Source organism: Oryctolagus cuniculus, chromosome 1 (assembly GCF_051225735.1).
Source record: "Oryctolagus cuniculus isolate XC-2025 breed Fujian yellow rabbit chromosome 1, ASM5122573v1, whole genome shotgun sequence".
Classification (NCBI taxonomy): Eukaryota; Metazoa; Chordata; class Mammalia; order Lagomorpha; family Leporidae; genus Oryctolagus; species Oryctolagus cuniculus.
The window spans coordinates 198,218,985-198,246,000 of NC_142867.1; the positions used below are offsets into that span (position 1 = coordinate 198,218,985).

The 27,016-nt window shown below is 50.1% G+C and overlaps 2 protein-coding genes across 11 annotated transcripts; both read right to left on the reverse strand.

Annotated features, from left to right (window-relative positions):
* Positions 1-62: 62 nt before the first annotated feature.
* Positions 63-18,609, reverse strand: VCP (valosin containing protein). 2 transcript variants are annotated; one of them, XM_002708010.6, is made up of 17 exons: positions 18,335-18,609; positions 14,243-14,354; positions 13,884-14,056; positions 12,442-12,584; positions 11,805-11,935; positions 10,311-10,442; positions 7,014-7,116; positions 5,641-5,774; positions 5,428-5,563; positions 4,972-5,084; positions 4,400-4,564; positions 4,194-4,316; positions 3,706-3,918; positions 3,194-3,502; positions 2,795-2,950; positions 1,356-1,510; positions 63-1,205 (listed from the first exon to the last, which is right to left on the reverse strand). In XM_002708010.6, exons 1-17 carry the CDS (start codon positions 18,349-18,351, stop codon positions 1,100-1,102), a joined length of 2,421 nt encoding a protein of 806 aa, XP_002708056.1. In that variant the 5' UTR covers positions 18,352-18,609; the 3' UTR covers positions 63-1,099. The 2 variants fall into 2 exon arrangements, with proteins under 2 accessions (XP_002708056.1, XP_069909903.1); XM_070053802.2 differs by having other exon boundaries at positions 13,884-14,158.
* A 1,187-nt stretch (positions 18,610-19,796) lies between these two features.
* FANCG (FA complementation group G) lies at positions 19,797-25,934 on the reverse strand. Of its 9 annotated transcripts, none has more exons than XR_519319.5 (14): positions 25,365-25,934; positions 25,067-25,157; positions 24,566-24,697; positions 24,114-24,316; positions 23,529-23,664; positions 23,254-23,384; positions 23,017-23,163; positions 22,739-22,890; positions 21,899-21,965; positions 21,407-21,696; positions 21,217-21,263; positions 20,863-21,018; positions 20,310-20,386; positions 19,797-20,162 (listed from the first exon to the last, which is right to left on the reverse strand). XR_519319.5 is itself a non-coding variant. In XM_008271335.5 (14 exons), the coding sequence occupies exons 1-14, from the start codon at positions 25,458-25,460 to the stop codon at positions 20,054-20,056; spliced, it is 1,881 nt and encodes a 626-aa protein (XP_008269557.1). In that variant the 5' UTR covers positions 25,461-25,934; the 3' UTR covers positions 19,797-20,053. The 9 variants fall into 9 exon arrangements, 2 of the variants coding, with proteins under 2 accessions (XP_008269557.1, XP_089156248.1); XR_016210725.1 differs by having other exon boundaries at positions 21,217-21,312; XR_016210724.1 differs by having other exon boundaries at positions 20,310-20,433; positions 21,217-21,312.
* Between the last annotated feature and the right edge of the window lie 1,082 nt (positions 25,935-27,016).

A 27,016-nucleotide genomic window follows, 5' to 3' on the forward strand; every position in this document is an offset into this window, starting at 1 on the left:
ATCACCTGAACAGGCTGTGAACAGAGGGTGTTACTTCAGAAAAAACACATCCACTTCTAGAATTTTGTAATAGCAAAAAGCTGTTTCTTTTTAATAATACTAATTACATAAAGTGGGACATAATCGTACGTGATCCTCAACCAGGGAATGAATGTTTGGGGTTCTTAGATGTTTACACCTGAAGACAGATTGTTATCTTTTAGCAACCCTAAGATTTTTCAGGGGGCACCCCAATCCAGTGTTTGGTCAAGATTAGGGTGCTCCTCAGGTCTAGCCTTATTGTCCACATCAAACATAGGTGAAGGGGTACCACATTCTCCACATTTGAAGCTCCATCAGGCTCCCTGCCCCTACTCCACTGCAGTCCTACTCAGTGATGGCACAGATGCAGGGTGAAACAGCAGGAGAAAATACACTGATGTTAATCAGGAAGGGAGGGGGGTGCGACTTACTTCCAGGACTTCACATTGGAATTGTGCCTTGGCAGTGAGAGGTAGCCCAAGGCCCGTCCCAGGAAAAGAAGCAGGCACAGGGGCCAGGATTCAGGCTCCATTTTGACCCAACATTTATTATCCTTTTACAACATGTCATTTTTTGGTTTAGAAACTGCTTGTGATTAGTTTTCCAACAATAACTCAAAAGCATGTAAAATAAAAATCAACCTACTCTCTATATAAACACTCAGCAACTGTGGCCCCTCACCCACCTACCCAGGTTGGATAGGGGGAAGGGAGGGCTTGGGCAGCATTGAGTGAAGTGCAGATGCTTTCCTGTGGGGGTGGCGCTAGTGCCTGGGTTCACATCCCACACAGATCCCCTGCACTGCCTCAAACTATAACAGAAATGGCGTAGGCCCAAGGCCCAATTCCCTGTTGGTAATTCACTCTCCGCCTCCCAAATGAAAATTGCTTTTATTTTTATCGCTTTTGTATTTTTTGCAACAGAAACCCCCTGTCCAGAGTCTGACTGTAGCTGAACTGTTCAGACTGAAGAATGAAGCAGGCCGTGGGCGCACCCCTGGTCCCTCCTGGGCAAGCGCCCCCACCCCCTGGGAACAAGGTCCAGCCAGGCCAGCTCGCTGCATGCTGGCCAACATCACTTAGCCATACAGGTCATCATCATTGTCTTCTGTATAAACACTGCCGCCTGTGCCGCCTCCACTGCCCTGACTGGGGCCAGCTCCACCCTGGTTCCCTGAAGGGAATCTGTGTACAAGAGCAGAATCAAAAATGAAAGTTAGAACAGGCCTGCACAGGATTTTCAGAACTACCCATCTAGCCTCCTTAGGGACTCCCAACACCTTGTTTGTGTAGGTCCCCAAGGCAATTTAACCACTGCTCACTGCCCTCAGTTACCTGAAGCTGCCAAATCCTCGACTCTGCTGAAGGGTCTGGGCAAACATCTCATACTTCCGAATGTCATTGTCACTGACAGAACGGCGGGCAAAGCGCATGGCTTCCTCAAAGTGATCTCGGCGAATCTCTGGCACTGGATCATCCTCTTCTACTTCCTATAGTGTTGGTAAACACAGACCACCAGAGTAGTTAAGGATTAGCCTGGACTCCATTCCTGGCCTCCCTGCCTCTCATTATTGTGGGAGTTTACTGGTTTGCCTGCCCCTCCAAATCCAACCTAAACTTCCTAAGACTGAGTCACTGCTCTGCTTAAAAATTCATCAGTGCATTCTCGCAAAGGGCAAACTATACAGATGAAAATCATATCAGTGGTTGCCAGGGGCTTAGAGAAGATGCTGTCTCAAGTGGCCTGAGGACACTTTATGGAACAGAAATTTCTTTATCTCAACTATGGTAATAGCCACAGACTTTACATACTTCTATCAAAAAGCATGAAAACTGATGTCAGCATCAGAGGGTTATGCCATCACCTGTCTGCCATACCAGCAGCCCATGAGTGCCAGTTCAAGTCCCCGCTGCTCCTCTTCTGATCCAGCTCCCTGCTAATGCCCCTGGGAAAGCAGTGGAAGATGACCCAAATGCACCCACATGGGAGACCCAGATAAGTTCCTGGCTTTAGCCTGGCCCCAGCTCCAGTTGTTGTGGCTATTTGGGAAGTAAACCAGAAGATGGAAGATCTCTCTGTCTCTCCCTTTCTCTGTTAACTCTGCCTCTCGAATAAAAATAAATCTTAAAAAATTCCTGCAATTCTAGTACTAGAGAAAATTATGTGGGCTGCTTTTCCCTTTGTCAAACCCTTTCTATTCCACTAAGGCTACCCCAATTGCTTTGAATTATGAAATAGCTTCCTAGGATTATGACATCAGATTTTAAGCTCCTAAGGAAGGGAAAAATGTCACAGACCCCTTCCAAAAGACAAAGAAAGTCACTCATTAAGTCCTAAATATAATGCCAGGATACAGTGGGAATCAAGTGAGATGGTAAGAGTCCTTACCATCACAGAGCTTGCACATACACACATACAAACCTGTATTTCATTTTGGGGGTTCTATGGCTGCCTTCCCCAACCACCAAGGAGAGATCTATAGATCCTAGGATTAGATCCTGGGTTTGAAGCTCTTTCCCTTTTTTTGCTACACAACCACACTTTAATTTCCCTCCAGGACCTAGTTTAGACTGAGCATATAGCCCGCCCATCTCTTCTCAGCCTTATTCCAGACCAAACAGGCTCACTTCAGTGTTCTCTTTGGTGTCCTGATAAACATCTTAGTCAGAGCATCCTTCCAATACCATGCATTCTCAACTCTAGGGCATGGTGGAGACTGTTCCCTGACTCCTCAGGATTGAGATAGCTGAAGAAAAGATGCAGACTCACTCACCATGGCTGATGGGTTTGTTTGCCTCTCCCGTTCTCGCCTGATCTCACTTTCAATGGATTCACGGATGGCCAGTTTGCAAGCACGTTGGCAAATCTCTGTTAAGTCAGCTCCAGAGAAGCCATTGGTCATCTTAGCCAGGAACTCCAAATCCACATCCTAAAAGAAGCAAAGGAGCTATCAACATTTAGGTTTTCCTTCCCTGGAATATACGATTTTTGAGGCTACCCAAGCACTCCCAACTTCAGTTTGCCCCAGCTTCTGCCACTCCATTTTTCCTTCAAATAACATAATCATTCAGACCTTCCACTTTCCTTTAGACCAATCCCATCCTCAGAAATCCCCAATGAATTTTATCTAAGGACTCATAGTAATCCCCATGGCCTGTGACCCTGCACCTGCCTTGGCAACAGGAGACTTGCGCAGGTTAGCTTTGAGGATGGCAACACGGGACTTCTCATCAGGAAGTGGGATGTAGATGAGCTGATCAAGACGTCCAGGTCTCAAGATGGCAGGATCAATGATATCAGGCCGGTTGGTAGCGCCAATGATGAACACATTCTTTTTTGTGGACATGCCATCCATTTCTGTCAGGATCTGGTTGATGACTCGGTCAGCAGCCCCACCACCATCTCCAATGTTACCACCACGAGCCTTGGCAATTGAATCCAGCTCATCAAAGAATAGCACACAGGGAGCAGCTTGGCGGGCCTGTAGGACGGACAGACTAACTCAACCAGGAACATAACTGGGTCTCAAATCTTAGAAGGAAAATGAAGTGAACTTCACTGCCCCACCTGGGTTACCAGCAGTAAGATGGTTTGATTCTCTTAAAGAAAACAGCCTCCATCCCTACCTTGCCCCAAGCAAGGGAATAGATAGCCCTCCTTCCCTCTCTCCCTTCTATAGCTCACCTTGTCAAAGATTTCCCTAACATTGGCTTCAGACTCCCCAAACCACATAGTAAGCAGCTCAGGACCCTTGATGGAGATGAAGTTGGCCTGACATTCATTAGCAATGGCTTTGGCCAGCAGAGTTTTCCCACATCCAGGAGGTCCATAGAATAGAACTCCCTTGGAGGGTGTCATGCCAAACTTGAGGAATTTGTCTGGATGCTCCACAGGATACTAGAAGGAAATGAGAAAAAGATTCAAGGCTATCTTCATATTTTTAAAGAAATCTAACCAAACATAAGCATCTTTCCCACCACTTCATGGTGTACTCCACCATGTAAAATCCAGGTTCTCTAGAAGCAGAAAGACTTCCTAGTGCCTCAAATTCTAAGAGAATGGCAGGTCTCTCGGTTGTGGCCACAACTCTTCAACGTGCTGACTCCCTGAGACTACCCAGGTCAACTTCAATGAACTGAAGCAGTGATTCACCCTGGACCAAGTCAACCTACCTGGACCAGTTCCTGAAGTTCACGTTTGACATCCTCCAGGCCCCCGATGTCTTCCCAGGTTACTTGTGGTACCTCTACCACAGTTTCCCGCAGTGCTGATGGGTTGCTCTGACTTAAGGCCCACTAAAAAGGGAGGAAAAATGGAAATGAGACTTAACCAGGGGAGGGGTCAATGTATATACCAGAGGTAGAGGTATGGCCCTTACCCGGAAGTCATCCATAGTAACTGCCAGGGAGTTCATGACCTCAGCATCAATGGTCTCATCCTCTAGGTCAATGAGATCCATCTTCTTGCGGATGGCCTGCAGAGCAGCCTCCGAGCACAGGGCTGCTAAATCAGCACCCACGTGCCCATGAGTCTCATTGGCTACCTGCAGAGAGAAGATCTACTTACTATGCCATCTCAAAGACAGAGCTGCCTTCAGGAAGCTTGAAGACAACAGAATGTTGGCCCCTTCCCCTGATTTCTATATCTGGGTCATCCCATTTCCTTAACTAGCAGACCCTTCACTGGCTAGGGTTTAAATACTCAAGTCTGGGACTTGAGGCCTAGAAATAAAACTTGCCCAACAACTCAGGTTTACTTTTAGCATATTATCAACTGAGACACATGCCAGCTCTGATTTCCTGAACTCAATCTGAGCTCATTTCCTTTCCCTTACCCATGAATCAAAACGAATCTAATAACAGCTTAAGTTTATGTCCCTAGCCAGTTCCCTACAATCTGCCTAGGAAAAGAGATATCCTAACTCCTGGTCAGCTCTCATCACCACTCCACCTGTTCCAGGTCCACATCATCTGCCAGCTTCATGTTCTTGGTATGGATCTGAAGAATTTCCAAGCGTCCTGTAGCATCAGGGATTCCAATATCTACCTCCCTGTCAAAGCGACCTGTGGGACAGTGTGTGAACATAGACAGGGCTCATTTCTGGACCAGAGGGAAAAAGGAAGAAGCCTAAAGTGACTGATCATCTCAGTTAACTCAGAACTGTACTGGCATTAGCACTGAAAGTCCTATGTCTCTGGAAACCCCTCAGTCTCAAGCCAATCAGGATGGCTGGTCACTCTAGACAGGATACAGGATACAAGGACCCTTGTGCCCTACCACTGCAAAAAACTTCAAGGAATCCTCATAATCAAATCAGGTGACTCAGATGAAGGATAGAGATTAAACTCAATAGATCTATAATCTCTCTCTGAGCAAGGAAAGGGCGAAGGAAGCTGGAGTCCTTACCAAACCGTCGCAGTGCCGGGTCAATGCTGTTGGGTCTGTTGGTTGCTGCCATAACTATCACGTGTGCCCTCTGCTTTAGTCCATCCATAAGGGTCAACAATTGTGATACAATACGCCGCTCCACCTCCCCGTGAGTCTGGCAGGACAAACGTCTGGTCAGAAGCAATGTTAGGACCTTTCAACCTCCCACCATTCCCTCGGGTAAACTCCTACTTTCTCTCTTTTGGGAGCAATGGCATCCAGTTCATCAATGAAGATGATGGCAGGAGCATTCTTCTCCGCTTCCTCAAAGGCTTTACGAAGATTGCTCTCAGACTCACCAGCCAACTTGCTCATGATCTCAGGACCTGAAAGAAAACAAAATGAAGACAATGATAAAATTACAACCTTTCCCAGTCCCAAAATAAATCAGTTACCTTATCTGCCCTAGGATAGGTCCTGGATGAGAAGATACTAACTTCCGTCTACCTTCTCACCAATGCCAGCTATCACCCAGGACAGCCACAAAGCTGGGGTAGAGAAACCAAGCACATTTTTTTCAAAGTGTAAAGGTCTCCGGCAAGAGCAGGAGACATCACACAAGCTGGATCTCTACAGCTTAACATTCTCTAAGAGACAGGTGGTGTTGGCCCATCTTCCCTAAGCCTCTCAAATAGGCATCATACCTTTATTTTATTTTATTTTATTTTTAATTCCAACTTGCTCCCCCTTAAATATCTTGGGGCTGGCATTGTGGAATAGCAGGTAAAGCTATCACCATGCCACACAAGCATCCCATATGGGAACCAGTTCACGTCTCAGCAGCTCTACTGCCAATCTAGCTCCCTGCTAAAGGCCTAGAAAAGCAGTGGAAGATGGCCTAAATGCCACCCACATAGGAGACCCAGATGAAGTTCCTGACTCCTGGCTTCAGCCTGGCTCAGACTGGGCCCTTGTGGTCATTTGGGGAGTAAACCAGCGGATGGAAGATCTCTGTCTCTCCCTCTCTCTGTAACTCTTTTAAATACATAAATATTCCTTACAAAAATGTACACAACTTTTTCTAGGTTGAGGGGAAAAGACAAAAAGTATCAGTATAAAATATCTCCCACTTGGCCGGCGCCACGGCTCACTAGGCTAATCCTCCACCTGCGGCGCCGGCACACCGGGTTCTAGTCCCGGTCGGGGCGCCGGATTCTGTCCCGGTTGCCCCTCTTCCAGGCCAGCTCTCTGCTGTGGCAAGGGAGTACAGTGGAGGATGGCCCAAGTGCTTGGGCCCTGCACCCCACGGGAGACCAGAAGCACCTGGCTCCTGCCATCGGATCAGTGCAGTGCGCCAGCCACAGCGCGCCGGCCGCGGCGGCCATTGGAGGGTGAACCAGCGGCAAAAGGAAGACCTTTCTCTCTGTCTCTCTCTCTCACTGTCCACTCTGCCTGTCAAAAAAAAAAAAAAAAAAATCTCCCACTTGTTGCTGACCTGTCTATAATGTACCCCAGCAAAAGATGCTAAAGTGTGCATGAGAGCATGGCTGCAAATGGATGTTATCAATGAGCTGTTCAGGCCAGGGCTAGTTCTAGACAGACACAAGACAAATCAAATCTCTTACCATTGATCAGGAAAAAGAAGGCCCCAGTTTCATTTGCCACAGCTCGGGCAATCAGGGTCTTCCCTGTTCCAGGAGGTCCATAGAGCAGGATTCCCCGAGGAGGCTGGGGACCAACATAAGAGCAATTAGAATTAGACTCCTGACTTCTCAACGCCACTCACCTCAAACTGGCTTGACTAGGACTCTAGAAAGGGTGAGAATTAGAATTCAATTCTGGGAGCCGGCACTGTGGCGCAGCAGGTTAACGCCCTGGCCTGCAGTGCCAGCATCCCATATGGGTGCCGGTTCAAGTCCCAGCTGATCCACTTCTGATCCAGCTCTCTGCTGTGGCCTGGGATAGCAGTGGAAAATGGCCCAAGTCGTTGGGCCCCTGCACCTGCATGGGAGACCTGGAGGAAGCTCCTGGCTTCAGATTGGCACAGCTCTGGCCGTTGCAGCTAATTGGGGAGTGAACCATCAGATGGAAGACCTCTCTCTCTCTGTGTAATTCTGACTTTCAAATAAATAAATAAATCTTAAAAAAAAAAAAAAAAGAATTCAATTCTGACACCATTAAGAATGAGCCTTTCATAGAAAGGTAAGACATTGTGGCAAAAAACGTTCTACATGAAGGATCTCTGTGACTGAGACCCCAGCAGAAAGAAGTGGCCATCAAAGAAGGATGTACTCTTCTCTAAAGGGAGAACTTTCACTTTGCTTGTGGCCTTGTCCAAATATTGACAAAGTTTGTGAACTCAAAAGGCTTCCATAGCCTAGGTAGCTCATGTCAAGAGCCTCGGGTAGTCAATGACATCATACATAAGCACTGTTAATAGTTAAATCAACAACAGGAGTCACTGTGCACTAACTTCCCATGCAGGACCTCTGTCCTCAGTGAGTTGTATATCAGAATTAACTGTAAAACTAGTTCTCAGTTTGTATGTGTGTGTGCAAATTGTTGAAATATTCTGTGTACAAAGTTAATTGAAAATCAATCTTAACGGAGAATGGGACTGGCAAGGGGAGAGTGAGGAGGAGGAGGGGTGGGAAGGTGGGTATGGTAGATGGTGGGAAGAATAACTATATTCCTAAAGTTGTACTTATGAAATTTGTACTCCTAAAAAAAAAAAAAAAAAAAAAGCCTTGGGGGCTGGCGCTATGGTGCAGTGGGTTAAGCCATTGTCTGTATATGGGTACTGGTTCAAGTCCCAGCTGCTCTACTTCTGATCCAGCTCCCTACTGACACACCTGGGAAGGCAACAGAAGATCGCCCAAGCAGTTTGGACCCTTGCACCCATGTGGGAGACCTGGATAAAGCTCCTAGATCTGGCTTCAGCCTTGCCCAGCCCTGCCCACTGCAGCCATTTAGGGAGTGAACCAGCGGATGAAGATCTCTCTCTGCAATTCTGACTTTCAAATACATAAATAATAAACTTCAAAAAAAAAAAGAACAACAAGCCTTTGGTACAGCAATTAAGACACCCCTTGGGATGCCTATATCCCATTTCAAAGTGCATGGGCTGGAATCCCAGCTCCACTTCCAGCAACCTGCTAATGTGCACCCTTGGAGGCAGCAGTACTTGGAGGCTCAACTACTTGGGTGGCTGACACTCTTGTGGGAGACCTAGATTGAGTTCTAGGTTTCTGGCTTTAGCCTGGCCCAACCTTAGATGATGCGGGCATTTGGGGAGTTAATCAGAAATGTAAAATCTTTCTGCCTTTCAAATAAAATTAAAATAAATATTTAGGGGCTGGCGCTGTGGCACAGTGGGCTAAAGCCCTGGCCTGAAGTGCCGGCATCCCATATGGCCACTGGTTATAATCCCGGCTGCTCCACTTCCGATCCAGCTCTCTGCTATGGCCTGGAATAGCAGTAGAAGATGCCCCAATTCCTTAGGCCCCTGCACCCGCGTGGGAGACACGGAGGAAGCTCCTGGCTCCTGGCTTCAGATCGGTGCAGCTCTGGCTGTTGCGGCCATCTAGGGACTAAACCAACAGATGGAAGACCTCTCTTCTCTCTTTATCTGCCTCTCCCCTCTCTGTGTAACTCTTTCAAATAAATAAAATAAATCTTTAAAAAATTTTTTTAAATAAATAAATATTTAAACTGATCTTCCCAACTCAATTTAAAAACAGAAAAATAAACCTTTAAGTTTACCTCTGGCCATATGTACTCCTGTTACCAACAGGGAAACCACTGCCAGGAAGCTACCGACAGTTATGAGTATAACTTGCACAAAAGACTAAGGGTAGATAAATCACCCTAAAAAACTGAGAGCCAAGGGCTCAATTTTAGAAAGATGAAGGTCCAAATATGAAGCCATTTAAGAAAGCAGGCTCTATCCTCTTCACTGCCAGAGGCTCACTCACTCCAGTAATCACAGCCTTCTAGGATTTATTTTCACGTTGGAATGCTATCTTTAGAGTAAACCTCAAGTTTCCCTCTTTGAAGCTCTCTTCTGTGGCCTTATCCACAGGCAGGACATTGAAAATGCCTATGGGGGGGGGGGGGCTGACACTGTGGCATAGTGGGTAAGGCTGCTTGCATCCCATATGGGCACCGGTTCAAGTCTCGGCTGCTCCACCTCCGATCCAGCTCTCTGCTATGGCCTGGGAAAGCAGTAGAAGATGACCCATGTCCTTGGGCCCCTGCGCCCACATGGGAGACCCGAAGAAGCTCCAGGCTTGGGATCAGTTCAACTCTAGCCACTGAGGCCATTTGGGGAGTGAACCAGCATATGGAAGACCTCTCTCTCTCTGCCTTTCCTTCTCTCTCTGTGTAACTCTTTCAAATAAATAAATCTTTAAAAATAAATAAATAAACAAAAAGAAAATGCCCACATGGAACAGGAAATTATCTGTATAATGCTTACTAGGCAAAACAGTAATTTCACCTTCAGCATGTACCACCTATAGAAAAGGTCAGAAAGCTACACTGTAGACCAGTGCATCTCTAATGTCTTGGACTCAGGACCCTTTACACTGCACAGAATTCCCTTCTATTGGTGACCATGCTATAGAAATGGGGGTAAACTCTTGTGAGAATTTTAGTACACGCCACGACACAACAATTAATTTTACATTTTTCAAGTTATAAAAAAACAAAAATATATGCAACAGAGAACTCAATCTGCTCTGTTCTAGACCATCAGTAGCCCTAATGAATTTAGAGTCTTCTATTAGGCCAAAGAATATATTATTGCCCTCTAATCCAAGGCAAATAATGAAAGCCATGCATAAAAGCATTCCAGGATGACAATGAATAGTCAGTCACTAATCACCACTCTAGTCTTGATACCCAGCACCTGGGATGCTCACCTTCACACCAATTGCCTTGAAGAGTGCAGGATGTCTCAGGGGCAGTTCCACCATCTCCTTTATCTGAGCTAGCTGCTTCCTGCAGCCACCAATGTCATCATAGCCTACTTCATTCAAGGATTCTTCCTCATCCTGAACATGGAAGAGACAAAGAAACATGACAGGCATACTGTATTACCAGAAGCTGAGTATTTCCAAATCATCCTAGTAATATGGTGTGGAAATGTTGCTGTGTAAGAAGAGTCTCCTCTAAAGTTATTATGGCTCAAAGAACAACTAAAACTTCCAAAGCAAAGACTTCTAGCACAGCCTTTCCCTCTCACACTGCTCCGAGTCCTCCTGGGAATGGTTCCCTAAAACCTGCAGCTGTGAACCCTAGGAATAAGAAGAGGTCTGGATGATATCATCAGCTTTACTTCAACAGTTATTCCAGTGACTTCTATCTTTCAGGTTCATCTATATTTTTAAAACTCCTGGCATTATGTGCCTGGTAAAGCAGCAGAAGATGGCCCAAGCGCTTGGGCCGCTGCCCACCACATGGAAGAAGACCTGGATAGAGTTCCTGGCTTCTGGCTTCAGCTCAGCCCAACCCTAGCCGTCAGCAGTCATTTGGGAAGTGAAGCAGATGGCAGGTCTCTTTCTCTCTTTGTAACTCTGCCTCTCAAAAAAAAAAAAAAAAAAAACCAACAACAACAACCACACCAATAACAACAACAAAAATTCCTGGTATAGCAGGGACTACAGCATTGTGGTACAGGGGGTTAAAGCTGCCACCTGCCACACTGGCAGCCCATATGGGCCCCAGTTTGTATCCCCACTGTACCAATTCCAATCCAACTCCCTGCTAATGGCCTGGGAAAAGCAGAGAAAGATGGTTCAAGTGTTTGGGCCCCTGCCACCCACATGGAAGATCTAGATGAAGCTCCTTGCTTCAGCCTGGCCCAGCTCTGGCCATTGCAGCCATCTAGGAAGTGAACCAGTAGATGGAAGCTGTCTCCCCTTACTCTTTCATCTTTTAAAAATAAAGAGAGGCCGGCACTGCGGCTCACTAGGCTAATCCTCCGCCTGCGGCGCCGGCACACCGGGTTCTAGTCCCAGTTGGGGCGCCGGATTGTCCCAGTTGCTCCTCTTCCAGTCCAGCTCTCTGCTGTGGCCCAGGAAGTCAGTGGAGGATGGCCCAAGTGCTTGGGCCCTGCACCCGCATGGGAGACCAGGAGAAGCACCTGGCTCCTGGCTTCGGATCAGCGCAGCCAGCCATGGTGGCCATTTGGGGGAGTGAACCAATGGAAAAGGAAGACCTTTCTCTCTTTCTCTAACTCTGCCTGTCAAAAATTAAAAAATAAGAGAAAGAAAAAACAAGGCCAAGAAGTAAGTGGATAGAAACTTTCCAGCCTCTAGAAAGCCAATTAGTTCCAAAATGTGTTGAAAGCTAAAACATGACTGCCTCACTGAATAAGAATAAGAATCAGTGCTGGGATCACAGAGAAAACTCACCTCTCGTTTGATAGGCTCCCCTTCACAGTGGATCACTGTGTCTGGAGCAACAATGCAATAAGGGCTGGGATCTGTCTCCACTACTTTGAATTCCACAGCACGCATGCCACCCCGGACAAGGAAAATGTCTCCTAAAAGAACAAGTGTAAGCACAGTTAGAAGTGTTAACTAGAAGACTGAGAATTTCTCAAGAGATCCTGAGGTCAAAACTACCAAGTTCACTAGACATAGCCCTAGCTCCCTGCCCACCCTCCACTGTCTTAGCACACAGCAAGAGTTAAAAAGCTAATCCCTAAAAAGTCCCACTGTTACTTAAGAGCGCAATGAATAAAACCTGATGTGTCATAAGCCCATAAAGTTTTAACTTCTGAGGTACAGACAGCTCAAGCTCTTACTACAACCACCAATTGTACAGCTATACATTTTGGACTGTGGACACAGCCAAAATGGACCACTTTCTCCCTCCAAGAAACATGAAAGGATAGCTTACTCTCCTGGAGTAGAGATAGAGGGAAAGAAAACATAGAAACATGTACAAGGATGCATGCGTGACCAAAAATACAGAAACACCGCGGGGTTCATTTTCCAAGTATCCCTCTAATCATCCTTAAGCTCAATCCCCAGAATTATCACTTACCTTTCCGAATGGGTCGATAAGCTTCCAAGAAGTACGGTTTAAGATACACCTCAAAGAGATTGCCAGTGATGCCTTCCACTGTGTCGTCAATGGGCAGCACATGGATCCGTTTACCATACTTCACATCAGGGCATGGCTGGATGCTGAGGATGACAAGCAGACTCCACATTACCAACTGCACTGCAGCACCAGCACTGTGTGTCCACAAGGGCCTGGCACAGACAGCTGATGGAAATTCAAAGAGAAAAACAGAGATGGATTTAGGTGAAGAAAGAAAGGAAAGCAGGGTAGGAGTAAAGGCAAAGAAACAGCGAAGCAGAACTAAGACAAGTCACATTCAGGGTAGGACAGGAGGAGAAGCCACTAGGGCAGCCAAATCCTAATCAAAGAGCCCAAATAAAGAACATTTAGAATGCTCACAAAGAAGACATGTGGGGTCTACAAAGAAAGATATCCAAAGATAGTCCTTCTAACTAACACTGGTAACCCATTATTACAAAGGGAGATCTTGATCTGGTGTCAAAGTTCAGAGAAATAGAAGTGAAAAAATTAAAAACGTTCCCAGCCAGGAAATCAGAACACCTTGATAAAGTGCCTAAATACCCTCCCTCCACCCCCATCCCCAAGACTCCATGAAAAAAAATCAGATGCTTCAGATGATACTGGCCTGATGGTGGGTGGCTGGGGAGCAGTGGCAAGAGATGACTCCAAGATGGGAGAGCCTCTTGCCTACATTTATATAACAAGAAAAAAATCACTCACATTGGAGATACCTCTACCCTACATTAGATCTGGATCCTTGAAAACCTGCTAGAAGGGGCTGGTATTATGGAGCAGCAAGTGCCAGTCTGAGTCCTATCTGCTCTGCTTCAGATCCAGTTCCCTGCCAATGCACAGTGGATGATGGTGCAAGTACCTAGTCCCCACCACCCCTGTGAGAGACCCAGAGGGAGTTCCAGGCTCTTGGCTTCTGCCTGGCCCAGCCTAAACAGAAGATGCAAGAGATCTCTATTGTTGCCACGCTTTCAAATAAATCTTAAAAAAAAAAAAAAAAAAAAAAAAAAAAAAAAGACCTGCTAGGCACCCACCTTCCATGCCCACATCTACACTCCCTTCCCAGTCCCTAATACAAGCCATTAATTCAACACAGTAGTGAGGAGGTTATTTGGCAGACAGACACCCTCAAATGGCATCCAAAACCAGGGTCTAAGGTATGGTGGGTTACACTTCTGGTAGGAAAAAACAAACATCAAAAAGTCATGCAGCAGCAGATTTTGAAGTCTCAGAAAGGCAGAACAGAAACCTAAAGACAACAACAAAACATGAGTCTTCCCAGCCAGGAGGCTTCCTCTAACTGCAGCTGCCGAAGATTTCATCCTGGCTATAATGCAAGCTATGTCTGGTCTCCCATCCCGGAGGGGCCAAGAATCCCCCACACACACCTGATGACATCCCCTAGGCGTACGCGAAGATTATTCCGAACCACTCTATTCATTCGAATCTTCTCATCAGAACATGTGTCATCAGAAAGCACAATGCACACAGCTTCCCGCCTCTTCTTTCCTTTCAGCAACACTGTGTCACCTCGGAACAACTGCAGTTCATCCATCTTGGGCTGAGGAAAGAAGGTTAAGGCCTTTGGGTCACTGGGCAGAAGGGGGTAAGCAGCAGCCCTGGAGGTTGGGATTCCCAGTAAACCCCACTCTATCTGCAGTCACTGCAAGAAAAATGAGAGAAGAAACCTGGGAAAATCCCTCAAGTAAGTACCATAAGGAAAGACAGGACTGTGGACCCAACTTACCTGGGATAAGGACACCACACTGTTGTCCTCATTAATGGCTTCATCAACAATTAACCGATTGGGACGGTTCTTCTGTTTGAGAATGGCTGTTGATAAGTCATCACCTTTTGAACTAGAAAGAGGAAGTGAAATCAGTGCTAATAGATACTCCAACCTGAAAGGCCCACCAGTCTAAAAATCATAATTAGGGAAAAAAGAATAGATAGATGAAGTCAACCCTGCAGCAGAGCTCAAAGGAAGGAAATTCAGCCAAGGTCACAAGGAGCAATATCTAGTATATATTACATTCCTCGTTCTAGCAGCTCCTAGTATTTTCAGTACTAATGTCCCAGCTGGAAGGCCCCAAGTAATCTTGCCCCAGGGTCAGGGAACTATGGCCTAAGAATAATTGAAGACATAACAGAAATAAAGGTTGCATAGCAATTTTACAAGAGTAGAGAGCCTTTTATCTGCCAAGAGCCTTTCAGATATTTATAACATCATTCGTAGGCCATACAAAATTATCAACTTAAAAATGAGCCTGCTATAGATTTATTGAATTTCAAATCCTGCCAGCAGTTGACTTAGCAGGGCCAAACTGAATGATTTCATAGGCCTTTTATGGCCCACAGGCTGGACATCCTCCACCTCTGCATTAGAGAAATGAAAATAGTCTTTGACTGTATAGAACAGTGGTTAAGAGCAGGGTTTTGGTACTCAGTCTGTTAGGTCTGAATTCCAACCATGCCATTGCTTAATTGTGATCTTGGCAGAACAAATTAGCTAAATTCTCTGGACTTTGATATTCTTACCTGTAAAATGGGGACTATAGTAGTACCTATCTCACATGCTTATTGTTTTTAGCTAGACAACAAATGTTGAAATGTGGGGCCAGCATTGTGGTACAGTAGGTTAAGCCACCATCTATGAAGCCAGCATCCCATATGACTGCCAATTCAAGTCCCAGCTGTTCTGCTTAAGATCCATCTCCCTGCTAATGCACCTGGGAAGGCAGTGGAAGATGGCCCAAGTGTTTGGGCCTTTACCACCCACACGGGAGACCCGGATGAAGTCCAGGTCTTTGGCCTGACCTAGCCCTGACCATCGAGGCCATTTGGGGAGTAAATCACAGAATGGAAGATCTCTGTCTCCCTCCCTCTCTCTGTCACTCTGCCTTTCAAATACAATATCTGTCACAAACTATTTATTAATAGTCACCATGATTAGCAAAAGCACAAACTCTCTTTGCCTCCCAGGAAATAAAATGAGTCAACAACTTCCCTTAGGGTTCAAGGAGGTAAGCCTGGGGTCACAATGAGGCAGAAGCACTGGTGCTTCCTTCCTTAAAGGATAAACCTGTTGAATGCCAAGCACAAATCTCAGCATCATCAGAAAAACCACTAACAGATCTGGAACCTTCAGAAAAATGCTTAAGTTCAAAAGGAGATTCACAGTAATTTCTCTAAAGGCACACAACTCCAAAAAACCAAAACCAGAAAACACTGAAACATGGGGTAAACCCAAATCCCTCCTCACCCAAACCAAGGTTGCCTAAATCCCAATTCAGTTGTCACTTTCAAGAAGCTGAGATCATTCACCGGACAATGGTATCAATTTCCTCCCTAGCTCGTCTCCAGCCTTCACTCCTACTATACTCAGTGGACTCCTCTTTTGAAGCACTACTCCCTTTAGTAAGGCTCAGGGAAGCATGAGCATCAGCCAAACAGGCCAGACAATATGGAAAGCAAAAGAAAAAAATTATTTCTTCATTCAACAAATTCATCAGTGTCTACTATAATGACAGGCACTGTTCTAGGAGTTGGGCATACAGTTATTTCCCAATGGAAATATCTTCACAAATTGCAAAGATAGAGGGGAAAGGTGCCTGTGTTCTAGAATGATAGGGAGCTAAGAAGTTTTTTTTTGTAAAAGATGTATTTATTTTTTACTTGAAAGTCAGAGTTACACAAAGAGAGGCACAGAGAGAGAGAGAGGTCTTCCATCCGATGGTTCACTCCCGCCGATCCAAAGCCAGGAGCTTCTTCCTGGTCTCCCATACGGGTGCAGGGGCCCAAGGACTTGGGCCATCTTCTACTGCTTTCCCAGGCGATAGCAGAGAGCTGGATCGGAAGTGGAGCAGCTGGGTCTCAAACTGGCGCCCATATGGGATGCCGGCACTTCAGGCCAGGGCATTACCCTGCTGCGCCACAGCGCCGGCCCCAGCTAAGAAGTTTTAATATCTCTGTTCCTGACATACCTCATCAGAAAAACAAACCCCAAATTAGCAAGAGGATAAATGTCAGGTTCATTTGAAAAAATATTTCCTTTTCTCTCCCCCCACCAAAAAGAAATACAAACCCCACTCATCAAAAAAGCTTTCAGCAGACCCTCATGACATGGGTTGTATGCCTTTAAGCTAGTTTCTAAGGGTAAAGTCTCCTCGGCTCAAACTTGCCTGCTTCATCCCAAAAGTACTACTCTTGGCACAATGCTGCAGAGAAGGCACTCTCAAAGCTGACCAACACCCCAGAGACCAAGCATGGTCAGTGTGACAACTACAGACAATCAGTGCAAAGCCCTGGGTTCTCTTGCTCCCCCACCCATAAACCACCCTTCCTTCCAGGAGCCTCCTGTCTGCCTACTTGATGCATAGAACCGGGCTAGGCATCATGATCTGTACTTTAATCTCATCAACTACATTCTAAGAAAACTCCCAAACTGCCTACCATTACTTATCCTGGCTCTGAATGTGAGTGGTATGCCCCTCACGCATGGTAAAGATCAAGATCAGAGGTGATTATCTCTTAGAGAGCAAATTCAGCCAGACCACGGCCGGCAGCCGTCACAGATGCTCTTTGTGGACATGCCCCATCACCTGCACTCTCCAGGCCCTTTTCAGAACCAATGGTGCCCAGAGGACTTGGAGGGGTTTCAGGTAAGAGTCACCAAGATGACCTAGAGGTTCAGAAACTGCCTATGATGCTAGTTTCCAAACAGTTTAGATTTTTATTTTTGAAAACAAAAGACTGGATATGACCTAAGAGGCTATTTTAAGTATTGATATGCGGTTCTTTTAAAGGAGCAACTTCCTCCCAACTCAGAAATTAACACACCTCTAAATTCTAATCTCCCTTAGGCAGGTGACTGCACGGAGAGTTTCGGTCGGCCGGCTGTGGCATTTGGGTTTTTCGAGGCGTTTTTTTCCCTAGCATCTAAATGGAATGGGCTGAGGTGTTTTTCTAAGGGGCCCCAAAGCCCCAGGGACGAGAAAATTTCTCAATACAGCTGCCTGGGGAAAGGGACGTCCTTGTAAGTGTTGGCACGGTTCGGGCAACATCACAAAAAGCTGAAACCGAAGAAGGCCTTTGAAATAAGCACTGAGATTCGAACCCTAGCAAGGAGCTAAAGCAGTGGAGAACTCTTTTCTCCCTCCCTCGAAGTCCTAATAGCAGGGAAAACTGACTGAGGCGTTCACCACAGCAGGCCGCAAGTGGGAGAAGGGCCGCAAGTCGGAGGCAGACCCTGCCGGCTCCCGCACCCCGGCCCGGGTCGGCTCGCCGCCACACGGCCGCCGCGCGCTTCCCCGAGCGGCCGGGCCTCCTCCGGCCTCCGCCGCAGTCTCCGGGCTCCCGAGGCCTTCACGTGGCCCCAAGTCCACGCCCACCGCGCCCGGCTGGGGCCTCGGGCGCGCGGGGCCTGCTCTCCTCGGGGACCAAAGGTCTTCCGCGAGTGGGAGGCCGGGTCGCGGGCCGGCGCTCCACAGCCTCGAGGCCCCGCGTCGGCAGTGGCGGGCCGAAGACCTCACTGAGCCGGGACGGCCGTCCCGAGGGAGCCCGTCAGGCCGGCCGGGGCCTGCATGACACAGCACGATCCGGCCCAGGCTCCGACCCGGGCCCAACGCAAGCCCCGCCTAGGGGGCGCGCGGGTGCGCGGCCGGGCCCGGCCGGGGCCGCAGCCCCTCGTTCACCCCCTTTCTTGTTTTCCCGCTCGCTCTCCTTCCCCGTCTCCACCTCTCACACTCGCCCGCCGTCAGGCCGGCCGGGCCTACTCAGCGCGTCGGGTCCCGCGGTGCGCGACCCCGCCGCCGGAGGACGGGCACGCGCACACACTTACTCGGCTCCAGAGGCCATGGCGCGCGCCTCTCCCGGTCGGCGGCTGTGGCGGCCCGCGGGTAACGGCTACGAGAATGGCAAGTGACGGACTTGGCCGGAGCTCGGCTCTCCCAGGCAAGGGGCGAGTAGCAGCGACACACCAGCAGGCGGCCTCCCCTCACGCTTCCTCCCAGAGGCACCTGGGCGGCAGGCGGGCGGGAGACGCTGACTCTTGGTCCGCGAGGGGGCAGCGGCAGCGGCGAGTAAAACGACGGCTGCAGACGCTTCGCTGAGACTGAGCTGAGAAGAGCCGAATCATCGGAAGGAAAGCTGCTCTCACCTCAGCCAATCAGCGCTTGCCCTGGGGCCTTCCGCCCGCCTCTCCGCGCCTCTCCCCAGCAACCCGACGACCACAGCCAATCAGGAAATTCGTTTAGGGCCTGGCTCCCGCCTCAGGGATACAACACGCCTAGTAACGCCACGTCAATTGGCCGCAAGGCTACGCTTCCTCGACGGATTGGGATTCCCGACCAATCAAAGAAAGGAATAGGGCCCAATCGGCTGGAGAGAGGAAGGCCTTTAATCTCTCGGAGGCGGACTCTCCCACTTGGCTCCAGTTCATTGGCTCCTGAGCCTATCCCCTGGAAGAACCTAGCACAATGGATTGAACCCTTGTATTAGTCTAGTCCTGTTGAAGCGATAACCTATACAGTTTCTCTTCCAGGCTGGAGATCCTCTTACTCCATTACCCTCGCCCTCTTCCTGGTCCTTTAAAACACCGGCTCCAGCCACATCTGTTCTGGACCCGCATGCTGACTAGCACCCAGCTCTTCATCCACACTACCCTATTCGTCATTACAGCCTGATGACCAATGCCACAGGCTTTAGTTTCTCAGCGTTTGGGAGTGCACGCTCCCTTTACCATACACTACCAATGACTGGATGGAGGGCATGCAAGTCCATAGAGTTCAAAGGGCAACCACATAACACGGCGGATTCAATAGAGGCAAAGGCAGCAAGGAAACTGCATGCTGGGACTTGAAGTCCTGAGCCCAAAGTGACAGCCATTCCTGATGACAGTTAACAGGCTGACTCACGCACCTTCATCCCCTACTCATACAGGCACAGTGGACTGACACAGGACATTTCCAGAACTTGGGATCAGGGAGAAGATGAGGAGACTCCCAGGTCTGCCTGTCACCCCTAAGTATTAAGTACCTGCCCTTGTCCAGAGAGGTCTGTCTAGTACAGACCCAACTCTGCTCTGTCACCACGCACAGGATCCCGGGCTGTGGGGCTGTGCTTTTTCGCAATGGGAAGGAATAAAGCTGCTGCTTCCCGAATAAGTGTTCTTTCAGCCTTTGCCTCCTCCCCAGACCTCAAGCTCATAAGGTAGATGTTGGAAGAGGGCATCTCAGACGACCAGCACTCAACTAGGGCTGTTAGCCTTTCCCACTCAAGTAAGACGTAGTAGACAAACGAGATAAATATGACATTTTACTCAACAAAAGAAAGGGGGAGCTAGAATAAAGGTGCCACAAGCAAAGTCAGTGACTGGTTGGTGGCAGGGAATGCTTCCTCTAGAACCAGCGTGGCACTAAGTGGGCCATATTTCACAGGGCTCCCACCGACCTCATTCGTTCAGGAGTTATACAGGAATGCCAGTCAGCTCCAGCCACATTCCCTCCCCACAAAGCGCTGGCCCACTGGGACCCCAGCTCAAGCTCTTGAAATGTCACAGCTACACGTCACGAGGCTCTTGCACAGACACCTGAAACTCTTCGAGGAAGGTTTGCCGATCAGAGGGACGGATCCAGCTCAAACACGTTTCTAGGTAGAGTGGGAGAGACCTGGAGAGCAGGAAAGGCGGTGTGAAAAGGCGAAACAGAAAACAGAAGGTTGGGCAGCCTCCCCCCTTTTCACTCCTCATCACCCTCAATAGGCCTGAGGAGTCCAGGATTCCAACTGCCCCTCAGCCCCAAGCCAGGAAGCCTCACCACGTAGCATCTTCCTGGGGCGACTTAGTTTGGGCCTCCAGCCTCCTCCAGAGAGCAGCAGCTTCATCCCTCCGATCCTGCCGCCACAGGGTTTGAAGCAGGTAAAAGGAAGCATCTTGATTACCTGCAGCCCAACCCCCGAGTACAGTGCCTTAGAACTTGACAGAGCCTCAGGCATTATTTTATAAAGGGGGGATCTTTGGTCTAAAGAGGGAAGTGTCTTGCCCACACTCATACATGGACCAGGTGTGAATCCCATCTCTAGCCCAAGGCCACTGCCTGCGCACTACAAAGGCCTCAGCTGGCCCTGTTCCTATACAACTTGCCTCACTCAGTGCAGTCAGGATCTTTGTGTCTGAGGATGCAGGCGAAACCAGAGAACTCCTAGGAGCCTTGCACACACACTTGTATATGTCTGTGCACACACACTTGGTTTTATCGCTACCTATATACAGCAAAGTCTGAGAACACCACCTTATGCCCAAGTACTTCCCCCATAGGCTTCTCTGTCTGGCACATCTGTGCCTAACCGATGTAATGCAAGCATACATACCTGGGCATATCTGCACACCGAGGAGGAAGTCTTGTAGGGCTTTGGCATCGTGGCCACTTGCTACCCATTGCAGTCCCCGACTGATCAGGGCAGCCGTCCGAAGCTGTTGGAGCGTCACATCAGACCTACACCCCTGCTCGCAGTTGGAAGCTGCCCCTAGGGACCAACCCCAGAGTCAAGAAGCGTCTCCTCAGCTGCACAGTCACCAACACCCCAGGCCCCCTCTATCTCTTCCTGTGTCCAGAGTCCCATTCTCTTAAGTCTCCCAGGCTGCTGGTCCGAGACTCATGGAAAGGAACCCACTTCCATCACCACCTCTTCCAGAAAGTAAGAGGAAAGTTGAGTCTAAATTACCTTGTTCTCTGTCCTCAGGCGTGGCACGGAAGAGCAGCTCAAGGCACCTAAAGCAGGACATGGAGCAGGGTTGAAGAGGAGTCAACCTCAGGAACCCTGGGGTGAATAGGTAAGAATGGAGCTCACCAACTCGGGTCCCAACCAGAAAAATCATCCCTGCACACCTTCCCCGGGACCCCGGGGGACTCACCGGCTGAACTCACTAACTGCTTCTTTTTGGGCCCCCAGTTTTGCCCAGGCTTGGCCCTGAAGCAGGTGGGTGGCAGAGACCCAGAGTGGGCAGTGTGGCAGTTCCCTGGCTCCTTTCCTGGCATTTTCCGACAGCAGAGACGTCTTGGGAAGCAGAGACGACGTGCGTCTGAGCAGCTCCTCACATACAGTTAAAGCGTCCTGGGCTCGGCCGGCCTGGATCAGCGCCGCTGCGGCCTCCAAGAACAGCTCGGGCACACAGGGCCCTGGGGGGCAGGGGGGCGGGGAGAACTGGAGTGGGAAGAGGATGCAGGGTCTTGAAGAGGCATGAGCCACCATGCCCAACCCCTTCACCAGGCCTTGGTGTCACACTGAGACCTGGCCCCCAGAACAAACAGCATGACAGAGAGAAACACAGACAGTAACAGTCCAGTCTGCAGAGGGGCTCCTGACCCTTCCATCTCATTGCAGAGAACCTTGCTGACACACCTACCCTTGACTCTGAGCAGTCCAGCAACAGGGCCAGCAGATCCAAGTAATGCTCTGCAGCATCTTCTGCCCTGAGGAGTCACAACCCATGAGCCTCACCGTGGGGTCCACTGAGAATCTTCTCTCTTGGCCAACACAGAGATGCGCAGGGGCTCTGAATGGTAGTGGGGGTCGGCGGTCTTAGGGCTCCAAACCTGGCTCAATGTGGGATCTACACCAGTTACAGAATGGACCGAGAGGGCTGATGTGGCGCAGTGGGTTAAGCTGCCACCCGCAATGCCAACATCTCATGTGAGCATCAGTCCAAGACCCAGCTGCTCCGCTCCAATCCAGCTTCCTGCCAACGCACCTAGGAAAGCTGCGGAAGATGACCCAAGTGCCTGGGTCCCTGCCACCCATGCAGGAAACCTGCATGGAGTTCCTGGCTCCTGGCCTCAGCCTGGCCCAACCCTGGCTATTGTGGCCATTTGAGGAGTGAACCAATGAATGAACTAGGCAAATCAGCAGGAAGCTGGATCAGAAGTAAAGCAGCTGGAACTCGAATCAGTGCTCATATGGGATGCTGGCATTGCAGGCAGCAGCTACACCTGTTGCACCACAACACTGGCCTCAAACTGATAAATGTATATGGCCCGTGAATGATGTTATAGATATTCAAATGGCCCTTGGCAGAAAATGGTTCCTTGCCCCTGGTCTTGATGAAGAGTTATCAGTTTGAATCCAGGAGCAAGGCTTTTGCCACTACCTTGGTGAATACCCAATTAACAAGAACAAAAGCAGTCGTACTCCAGGGAAGGCATCAGAAGAAGGAGGGGGAGCTCAGGTGAGCAAGGGGGAACCTCACCTCTCTGTCTGCAGGCATCGGCTTGCTAGCAGGTGCTTGGCCTGGCTCTGTGTGCCACAGTGAAGCGGTGAGGCTGCGTCAGGAAGTGGGAGTAATAACTCCACGTCAATGAGAAGCTGAGGGGCTTCAGAACTGTGTGCAATACTCAAGGCCTAAAAGGGACAGAAAGAAGAAAGGGCATCCAGCATCTCTGAGAGCCACGCATCCTTACACTTGTTTTCTGACCAGACCCATCCGGACACGACACCTCAGGAATCCTCCACCTGGCAGTTCCTTACCTCAACCAGCAGCTCTAGACTCTCCAGCTCTGCTGCTGTGTCCCCCAGTTGCCGATACAACCTGGAGGCCTCCAGAAGTGGAGGACCCAAGGCTGATCCCTCTTTCAGGGCTGCAGTCAAGTACAGCAGCGCTCTCTGTGGATGCCCCTAGAGGAGTCGGGGGACACAGGCCTCAGCTACTCTCACGAGGCCCATACTGCCTATAATTCCCCCAACCCACCCTGGGACCCTCTTTACCATCTTTCGGAAACAGGTCCCCACCGCCGTATACACCTGGACCAACAGAGGCCGTGAACACAGACCTGAGGCTGCTTCATGGAGGCTGCCCAGTGCCTCGGGTAGGTTCCCTGTGTTCAGCTCCCGGAGGCCTGAGGGCAATCAGGCTGTAAGTTCAGAGCGGCCCCAGGGCAGGGGGCACGATGAGGAACAAGAGCCCAGAGGACATGGCAGGGAGCTTGTGAGCCCACAGAACCCTGTAAGCAAGGAACACATGAGTCAGGCTGCTAGCTGACCTTGGCGGTAGGCAAATGCTGTCAGAACGACATCCCTCAAGCCTCGGGCAGTCTGCAGGGTCAGTGGAGCATCCGATTCCTCAGCTGGGGGCCTCCAGGTTTTCAGAAGTAGCAGCAGGTCCTCAGAGGTCCCACTCTGGGGAGAGAAGGACAGTGAAGGGCTTCACGCCTGCAATCACTCCCTCGCCTCCTGAGTCTCCTGGGGTTGGACCTTGAGCCTAAGGGCGCTCCTGATTCCTGCTCCCCTGACTCTAAGACACAGACAGCTGTGGAGCACAGATAAAGGAAGGGAGAAAAACCTGAGAACAGTGAAGAGCTATGAGACCACAGAAAAGCCGAGGCTGCAAGTTGACTTCAGCAAGATTACAAGACCCCTAACCCTACCCCAAATTCAAGTTATTTTTAAAAATGCTCCCAAGAAAATTCCCTCCGATGAGACCAACCGGAGGAAATCACTCAAGAGTCCCTGTAAGAACCTAGGTTTTCTTACACCAACCCAGCGGCCTTCCCAGTTATAATGATGTTAGAGGCTGGAGAGAAGGGAGGAAGGTGGCGACCCTGAGCTCCAGGTCACTTCCCCATTACCTGGCTGCCATTCAGGGCCTTCAGCAGCAGGGCCAGATCCTGAAGACGGTCAGCGCTCAGCCAGAGTGCAGCCTGCAGGCCGACCAGCTGGTGCAAGGCAGGGAGCAACTCCGGCACAAGGCAGGAAGCTCGGAAAACAGAGTTCCACAGTTCCATGGGCTCCCTTTCCGCCCTCGGCCCTGGCTGCTCCTGGATCTCCAGCACTGTGGAACATGTACACACACGCCTGAGGGGGGACCTCATCCTCCATCTCCCCCCACTTTCCAGCCTCCCCTCTGCAGAAGCCCAGGGGGTACGATGAAAACACCTCAGGTCTGGGAGCACATGGATGACTGGAGAGTGGCATCTCTCTCCACGGAGGTGACGGCTTGTGTTGCTCCTCCCATCCCCTTGCAAGGGCTTAAACCCAGACTGAAATTGGCCAGGGCATGGGAGGCCACCTCGGCCCTCACCTCTCTCTAGGCCCCGCTGGATATCCTGGGCCTGATCTTCAGTGAAACCCTGGGCCAGGCCCACCCTCAGGATGATGAAGTTACAGGTGACAGTCAGCTCCAACTGTAGAACACGGACAGCCGCAGGGAGCCCTGGAGCAACACACGCTGGTCTCACAGACTGTTCCCCTTTGAAAGATTCCCCAGAGAAGATCTCAACCCAGAGAGCCCTTACTCCAACTAAAGTGGTCTCAGTAAAGCTTTGGACTGAGAGTCAGGGAGGGAGCCTAGAGAATTTCATTCTAGAAAGTTCTGGAACCCATTCCTTCAAATGTCTGTGTGTGCACACGTGTGTGTAGGACTCACACGTCCAAAGACTATTCCACCCGAGGGCCCTCTGTGCCTTAAACTGGACACCCTCTCCATATTCCCTCCTGGGTCCCCACCCCCTAGCCCCAGTAATCATCTCAATCCCAGAAACGCACGGGAGAACCTGACCACCCCGGAGAAGGCCCTGCTTACCCTGTAGGCTGTGGAGGAGCTCTCTGAGCCCTTCCAATGTGTCTTGAGCCAACCGCTGCCGCCTCAGAGACAGACCAGAGCCCTGAGCTACCTGCCAAACGTGGGACGGGTGTCACGGGGGAGCAGTCTTTTTCTCTCTCCTTGCAGCAGTGGCAAGGGATGCATTCTCCATCTCTAGCTCTCTGGAAAAGGTCCAGCTCAGTCACTGCCCCACTGGCTGGGGTAAATCCCCACTGGCTGCAAACCTGCTTTCTATGATCTTGGAGCTGCAGGGCGAGGGTCCCAGCAACCGCGTTACCTGGACCTGTCGAACGAGTCGGTTATTCTTGTCCTTCCACAGGTCCAGGCAGCTGGCGCGCGGCTCTGAGGAGCCCGGATCAGTATGGGAAGACATGGTGGCCGAGGCTGGACTCCTGGCGGATGAGGCTGGCGCGGCCAAAGCCCCTGCCCTAGCAGGGAGAGCCCAGTGCACTCCCGCACCCTGCTGGGCTCCCCTGCTCCCCCTGGGGTCCCAGCAGGGCCGGCCCTCCCTTGCTAAGCGCCCTCCACGCGCTGCCCACCCTGGCTCCACCCTCGCCTCCGGTTGGCCAGGCCTGCAAATCTCTCGGTTGTGGTTGGGCCTCTTCAAGAGCTGGCTCCCGCGGGAAACCGGGAAAACAAACGAGCCCGGAAGGACGGGAGGAGGAGACCCGGGGGCCCGGGGGCGGGGAGGCCGGTCTGGACCGGAGGTCGCACGGCGCGGCCTTTGCAGAGGCCCAGCCTTCCGCGGTGGTTGGCGGGAGTCGGTCTCGGTGCCGGGGTCCCTGGTTCGGCCCGGCCCGCCGCGCGCCCGCCGTCAGCTCTGTGGGTGTTCCCCTCCCGGCGCGCCGCCTCGCGCGCTGCATGCTGGGAGTCGTAGTGCGGCCGAGAAAGGTTCGTCCCGCGCGGGAAGTGTCTGCAAAGGGTACGAACTGCTGGGACCCTAGTAATTGTCCGGTCTTCGCACTTCAAACATCAACATGCTTTCCACCGGGTGCGCACCGCGTGCAGTCGACTGACAGCGCGGCTCTTCGCTTATGCAGCTTGCACTGCGCCACGGTACCTGCCCAGTCCTTCCCATAGATGGAGTAGGGTCACTGGATATCCAGGAACAACCACCAGCACCCCACTCCACCTCCGCAAATAAAAAAAAGAAAAAATCTTGACCTTACATACGTAAAAGCAACTGAGGGTGGGTCACAAGGTAAACTTAAGAGCCCAAAATATAAACTTTCAAAAACAAACAAACAAACAAAAAACCGCAAGAGTCCAGTGCTGTGGCGCAGTGAGCTAAAACCTCGGCTGTGGATCCGGCACTGTGGCGCAGTAGGCTAAGCCACCGCCTGTGTTGCTAGCATCCCATATGGACGCTGGTTCATGCCCCTTCGGCTGCTCTTCCGATCCAGCTTTCTGCTTATGGCCTGAGAAAGCAGTGGAAGACGGCCCAAGTGCTTCGGCCCCTGCACACATGTAGGAGACCCAGAAGAAACTCCTGGCTTGATAGGTTCAGCTCCTGCGTTGTAGCAATTTGGGGAGTGGATGGAAGACTTCTCTGTCTCTCCCTCTCTCTAACTCTGCCTCTCAAATACATACATACATACATACATACATATATACATCTTAAAAACCTCAACCTACAGTACCAGCATCCCATATGGGCTCCAGTATGAGTCCTTGCTGCTCCGCTTCAGATCCAGCTCCCTGCTAATGCACCTGGGAAAGCAGAGGAGCAAAACCCTAGCCCTTGGGCTTCTGCACCTATGCAGAAGACCTGGAACAAGCTCCTGGCTCCTGACTTCGGATGGGCTCAGTTCTGCCATTGCAGCCATTTGGGGAATGAACCAGTGGATGGAGAACCTCTCCTTCTCTCTCGCTGTCTCTACCCCTCTCTGTAACTCTTTCAAATAAATAAAATAAATCTTTAGTAAAAAA